Source organism: Doryrhamphus excisus, chromosome 1, assembly GCF_030265055.1.
Source record: "Doryrhamphus excisus isolate RoL2022-K1 chromosome 1, RoL_Dexc_1.0, whole genome shotgun sequence".
NCBI lineage: Eukaryota > Metazoa > Chordata > Actinopteri > Syngnathiformes > Syngnathidae > Doryrhamphus > Doryrhamphus excisus.
Genome location: NC_080466.1, coordinates 8,761,384 through 8,768,538, shown reverse-complemented (window position 1 = coordinate 8,768,538; position 7,155 = coordinate 8,761,384). Strand labels below are relative to the sequence as shown.

At 41.2% G+C, this 7,155-nt stretch overlaps 1 protein-coding gene across 3 annotated transcripts in view; it reads right to left on the bottom strand.

Annotated features, from left to right (window-relative positions):
• Positions 1-2,285: 2,285 nt before the first annotated feature.
• The window catches only part of LOC131134126 (alpha-1,6-mannosylglycoprotein 6-beta-N-acetylglucosaminyltransferase B-like), a 77,310-nt gene continuing 72,440 nt past the window's right edge, over positions 2,286-7,155 (bottom strand). For 2 of the 3 annotated variants that reach the window (XM_058079019.1, XM_058079008.1), the window contains 2 exons: positions 6,461-6,738; positions 2,287-3,695 (listed from right to left, as the gene is read on the bottom strand). In XM_058079019.1, coding sequence (XP_057935002.1) covers positions 3,497-3,695; positions 6,461-6,738 — 477 coding nt within the window. In that variant the 3' untranslated portion in view covers positions 2,287-3,496. Of the gene's footprint in view, positions 3,696-6,460; positions 6,739-7,155 lie in introns of all 3 variants that reach the window. The other variant, XM_058079026.1, reaches the window with a different exon arrangement.

Below are 7,155 nucleotides of genomic sequence, written 5' to 3'. Positions count from 1 at the left end.
TGAATACTGTCGGTGTGCTCGCTCACTTCTGCCTTTGTTCCCACATACGAAGGTGACACAAGCCCCAAAGCTGTCTTCGGTAACTAACAGCTTGACAGCCCTACTAAGACGTTATTTGTAGTATTTCAAGAAAAAACAGGACATCTCAGCTTTTGATATAGGTGAAAAGATTTTTCAACTTTTTTCTTAAATTATCTTTTTTTTTTATTATAAATTATTATATTTATTATACCACCCTTGGCCATCTTTGTGTGGAGTTTGCATGTTCTCCCCCTGCATGAGTGGGTTTTCTCCGGGTTCTCCGGTTTCCTCCCACATTCCAAAAAACATGCTAGGTTAATTGGCGACTCCAAATTGTCCATAGGTATGAATGTGAGTGTGAATGGTTGTTTGTCTATATGTGCCCTGTGATTGGCTGGCGACCAGTCCAGGGTGTGAGGAAAAAGCGGTAGAAAATTAATGAATGAATGAATATTTATTATAAATATTTTTTTTCTTATAATATGTGTGACTTTATTCCCATAATATTCACAGTTTATTCCCATATTATAGCTTTTCCATTTCCTAATTAAAAAAAACACAACTTTGTTTAGTTTTTCATGTTGACTTAATTTTACTAAAATTATTTTTCTCATTTTTGGAATGTGGGAGGAAACTGGAGTACCCGGATAAAACCCACACATGCATGGGGAGAACATGCACACTATACACAGAAATACCAGAGCAGGGAATTGAACGTGGTTTTCCTAGCTGTGTGGCCTGCATTCTACCGCAGCTTGCCGGCAATTTTATTCTTATTTATGGTGTGTTTCCTTTATAATCATCCTCAGCTTAATGCCCACAACAACAAGAAATTTCATCACATTTTAATCTCACAAGATCTCGTGCTTAAGTGAAGCGGTTTGGTGTATTAATTCTCTATTTTCAGAAGCAAAGCAATAAAAAGGAACATCTGAAAAACCAGAGTGTAAAGCACAAGTGAAGTTATTTGGCAGCTTTATGTGAAGTATCAAAGTCACCTTGATGACAGCTGGTTTATGTCCTCTAATTAATATCTTATCGTTGAGATGAAACTTCCTTACTCTCTCTGTTACTTAAAACACCTAATACAATTTTAGGACTGCTTGACCCCACAACAGATCAATTCACTTTAATCAGGATCAATAACTTTGGAGATTCCACTGCATCTCCCAATGAGCTCTCGGTGGCTTTTCCACTGGCTTATGTGTGCTCTGACCGTTTTGGGAACAAGGTCTAAGTACTTTTTTATGGCCACTGTAAATCTTTCACTCAACTAGATTTATGAATGGAGGAGGTAAGTATTAAATGCAGTGTGAACCACTGACATCATTTAATAGTTGATCAAAGAGCAATCTACAGTAAGGGGGGGGGGACTTGATTTACACTGTTTGACCGCCTGGAGCGCTAAGATGCAGTGAACGTTAACGTCTGTGTATGAATAAAAATAACACTGACTCTACTACATGTCAAGAAACATCAATGACGTGCAAAAAACAACTTTACTATTGGAGGGACTGGCAATATCCTGCTTATGTCAACAGTCATTTACATATGTATATGTTGTCTTAATATGACTACTAAAAAGGGCCTGCTTAAGTCAACATCGACCGCATTGGTGGACTGTATTTCTCAACATCCAAATGTATCTGTTTCCTAGAAGGATCTAGTACAGGGGTCTCAAACTCAATTTACCTGGGGGCCACTGGAGCTAGGGTCTGGGCAAGGCTGGGCCGCATCAGGTTTTCCCCCCCCCCAAAAAAAACAAACACATTTATTAAAAACAGAAAAATATACAAACTTTTTCAGTGCTTTGGTTCCGATTTTCTACAATAAAAGTTCTGATAAAACATTCCACTGTTCTCAAATATTTGAATTTTTATTTTTCTGCACAAAATAAGATGAAAAATAAATAAACAAATCAAGAATAAAGAAAATCAATCAATCAATAATAAATAAATATAATAATAATAATAAAACGGCAAATAATAAAAACTTAAGAAACCACATATAGTTGGTGGGTAGACAAATGATTTTTTTCAGATTAAAATTAACAAAGCATTATTAGAGCCCTGTAGACATGACAAAACACGACTATAGTCACATTTATACTTTTTATTTACAACATATTGCGCAACTGCAGGGTCTTGAGACACATGCTAACTCGCAAACTAGAGAGCTAGCGACCTAAACGGTAGCCTTCAAGTTATTTCCTTTAAACTTAAATAGACAAAAACTTACCACTTCCACACGGGCTATTGTGGTTGGCCAGCCGCTCCTGGGAAGGTGCACCACTGTTCCATGTTTTTGCCGTATATGGATAATGGCTCTCATTGTGGTTTGCTAGAGTCCCAAAGCTTTAGAAATGGCTCTATAACCTTTTTCCACTGACTTATAGATCTTAATTAATCTCAGTGATGTTCTAACAGGGGGCCAATCACTTTTTCACACAGAATCATCGTTCGGATTTTCTCACTCTATTTACCCACTTTCAAAGTAAAAGTAAAGCAAAAGTAAATGTAGAGGTACTGTTTCGGTTTCAATTTTGGTTACATCAACATAAGATGAGCCCACTGTGCTCGGCTTCGAACAAGAGCATTTATTTCATGAAAAAGGAATTTAGGTAGAAATTGCTTCCAAGAAACGCAAGTCCTTGCTTTTACCATTTGAAAGAAGTCGATAGCAAGCTATGTGGGTACTGCACAGTGGAAAAAGGGGGGTTACCATTTCCACACGCCGATTGCATCTGTCAGTGCTTGAATACGAGTCCTAGCAGGTTTAAATCAGATAAACCATCGCATTCTTCAGAGTTCAGACGGATCCTGGCAAAACCACAAACAATAAAAGACACCATGATGCTTTGATCTTTTTATTTTATGATCACAAAGCTCGGAGGACTTTCAAAAATCCACTTGGTCTGAGAGCTTATTCATTGAAAAATAATTTAGCAGCCTTTATCTGTGTCCTCTGTGCTCTTCTTTCCTGCCTTTTGTGACTACAGATGATTGCATTGACCAATGTCGCCTCCGACTTGGGGCTCAGTCTGATAAACGTCTCTGCCGATAAATGGGGGGAAAGAGGGAGGGGGGAGGAAGAGCTCGGATGATAACCCACTTGTCCATCTTCCCTTTTGTGCATGCGCTGAGAGGAGATTGGATATTGAACTGCGCTCGCCTCCTCTGCGTCCACACGTCTGAAGGAACGACACTACAGGCTCTTCTTCCCTTAAAGGTTGCCAAAATGAAAGCCTGTGTCCTCCCGGTGTCCTCTAGTGGGCAGGCTACACTCCAGTTAACACTGGAAGCCCCATCTTAGCTGCTATGGCAGCTACGTGAACCACCCGTGGCAGCTGATCAAGCCAGCCCACTGGAAATCCATAAATCCATGCATAGTGCCTCATCACTATTTCCCCCGCACTCTCAGTGAAGTGCTCACGCATCATTACCTCGCCCCTCTGTACCGTCAGCTCTCTCCCGCGTCAGAGGCAGTCCCTGCACAGCGCCACCTGCCCACGTCGGAAGTCCCTGCAGGGGCACAGGCGCCTGTATTTGGGTGACTGTCCCGCACAGCTGAACAGGAGCGGCTCCCGTTGAAGTCCACACTCACGACGCAACACGGAGAAGGCTGGGAGGACGTGGTTCATCTCGTAGTCCAGAACCTCACACTGCACCTCTAGCCTTGAGGGGAACACAAAGAACAAAGAATGGGAGCATCTTTGACCAAATTAACTTTGCGTGCATCTGCATGTGAATAACTTTGTACTTTGTAAGGTGCTGTGAACTGATAAAGCTAAAATGGAGTTATTTGGACATAACAAGGGGCGGATGAAGAACACAGCATTCCAAGACAAAGGTTGTGTTCGAAACCGCATACTTACCTACTACTCATTGATACTCGTTGAGTATGCAGTGTGTCTACACTGGCAGTATGTGATTTTTGAGTATGCGAGAAGTTTCCGGATGCATACTGCACTGTATCATCACATTACTACTCACACTCAAATTACCCAGGAGGCAACGCGACGTAACGTCACCACGAAAAAAACAAACAGCTGAACACTGAGCAGCAAGATGGACCAAACAGCGGTGTCAAGCAGGATACATTGCGAGTTGGATCGCTTCTTGTTTTCAAAATAAAAGCAGTGATTTATCACTAAGTTTTTTTGTATGAGAAAAGTAAAGGGGTGTTTTATTTTGTGAAAATAACTGGAAGTGTATTGCTCACTTTGGCTAGCTTAAATTTTGCAGAATTCGTCCGAATTAAAATGTAAACGGTTGGTATTTGGACAAATAAATGGCACAGTAGGGATCTCCCGGGCCACTTTCTCGCCTGTTGATTTCGGCTTGGGTAGTAGCGCAATGCATTGTGGGTTATCATGTAGTACGCTGTAGTGTAAACGCTTTGCATACTGTCTGATGGATTGGATATGCAGTATGGAGTGTGCATAGTATGGGCATGGAAGTATGTAGTGGTAAGCATGCGGTTTCAAACACAGCCAAAGACTTGCTACCCACAGTAACATTTGGTGGTGGTTCCATCATGCTATGGGGCTTTGTGACCAGTGCAGGTACTGGAGTTCTTGTTCAGGTTGAAGGTTACATGGATTCCAGTCAGTATCAGCAGATTCTTGACAACAGTGTTGGAAGAATCACTGACAAAGTTAAAGTTGCACCAGAGCTGGATACTTCGAATGACACAGTGACCCTAAACGCTGCTCAAACTCTACTAAGGCAATGTTCTGGAATGGCCATCTCAGTCCTCAGACCTGAATTTTATTGAAAATCTGTGGTATGACTTAAAGCGGACTGTCCATGCTTCAAAACCATCAAACCTGACTCAACTGGAGAGGTTTTGGAAAAGAGGAACGGTCAAAAATACCTTCAACCAGAATCTAGACCCTCATTGGAAGCTACAGGAAGCATTTATTTCTGTAAAAGGTGGCTCTACTAAATATTGATGTCATTTTTCTCTTGGGGTGCCCAAATTTAAATAATTATTGCACACTTTCTGTAAATCCGATAAACTTAATTTCACGTCTCATCTATCACTTTGTTTGGTCTGCTATGATATATTTAATTGAAATGGCTAATCACAACAACCAGTCATTTATTAAGGAAAAACGTGAATTTTTTTTATACCCCTATATATCACCTCACCCCACGTATCCCCCGTTACATATTTTTTAACTCTAACTTTAAGTCAAAGTTTGCTCACCTCAGCTCCAAACCCTTCATTCATATGTCATTGGTTATACTGTATATTTCAAGTACATTTCACAATGAGGTCTCGCAAAACAATGTGAAAATTCACTGATGCAGTGGGGGAGCAAGAATGATGTTGCAGGAGGTGCAAGGCAGATACGAGATAAATAAAAGATCAATTGTGTCACGAAGCAGACACAAGGACAACGAATAGAACAAGAATTCAAGAAGAACGTCTGTATGAACCCAGACTGACAAAAGATAAAAACTGTATAAAAAAATAAAAATGTGAAGCATGAAACGACAGTGAGGAACAAAACATGGAGCCGACTGGAGTCTTTGAATACAGGCACACACACATCCCCACTCACACACACATACAATTTATATCACAGAGCTCCAGGAAGGAAAGATCTAGAGCCAAGTTCCTCGTTTGCACACCTGGAGCAAACAAATACACACTTGTACATAGATCATGTCTCACCTATTCTCTGTGGCAATATATAATGTCAACATTCATATCTACATACAGTGTTCCCTTTGTAAACAGTATACAAACCCACATTGTGTTCTGCGTCCTTCTGGTGTATTAGGCTCTGTTGTTATTGAATTTACTACTACTACCAGCTACCAGTCGAGGGTATTGTACACTCAAGTGAGACCTGAAGACGTGCAGCTGGAGTGGCTAAATATAGAGCATGACAGTCCTGATTGGCTATGGGAGAACCAGCCCATTGTGGTCTGTGTTCGGATTGGCTGTAGACCATTGGCAATGAATCACCTTGGTGCACCACTGTTGTGCTTCCTGTTTGCTAGCTAGGGCACCGTTATGGAATACTGCAAATTAATCTCAGTACTACAATGAGTAAAATACTAAATAGGAGCATTATGATACAAAAACGCTACAGCCGAACGGCGCAGGACAGGAGTGAATACAGCAAGTCACTTTAATGATTTCTTGTGAAATTTCGGAGAGGTTGATCATTCAATTCAAACAAAATCTGAACACTGAGTGTTTAGCCAAGAGAAAAACCTCTAGGAGACCTAAAAAACCTGAAGGTGATATTTTGCAAGTAACTTCGTTTTGGTCAATTAAAATGCGACCCTGCGTGTAGGGTTAACTGGTAAACACTGTTGTAACACCAACACTAACATTGCCACAATTGTGTGTCAATTATCAATTTCTTCTCAAAGATAGACTAGATTAACTGCAGATTAATCTAGGTTTTGGGTTGACATACCTTAGCAGTGCCTCCTTGTTGTTAATGAAGCCAAAGTGAGCAGGTTCACAGATCAAACCCTGGGTTCTGCAAGCCTCCACGCATGACTCCCCCTCTTGTGACACCATTACCCGCAGGGCGCTGAGGGGGGGCCAGGCAGGTGGAGCAGCTACATTGGGAGACCAGCCAAGTGCTGTAGAATTGGGCAAGGGCACAAACAAAGGTCCGGTGAAGCTGCTGCCAGACCCTCGTTTGGTCAGGTTGGTGGGGATGAAGAGAGGCTCCGGGGCACAGAAGTCCTGAGTGGGAACATGACAGTAATTATTTGACAAATGCTTGTTAACTTAAACTATGGAATTTGAAACAAATGCCCATTTATATATCGAAATATGTACTATATGTAATATGTACTATGTAATATATACTTCACTTTAGAGAACAGTCACCAGGAAGAAGACCGGCACCTCTACAACAACTTTGCCTACAGTGGGGCCCTTTGATTCCGAAACTCAAGTCCTGACCAACATCACACATGACTCCGGTTTGAACTTCAGTGTGTTATGCAACATTAGAAGACCTGTGACCAAATAAAGTGAATGGGAAATATAACAACATACAATTACACCCACAGACCGATCACAGCGGCAATCTGAGGGCGTAATTACGTCAGCTATTCCCATTAATGTGACAACCATCATGGTGACATCAATCAATAT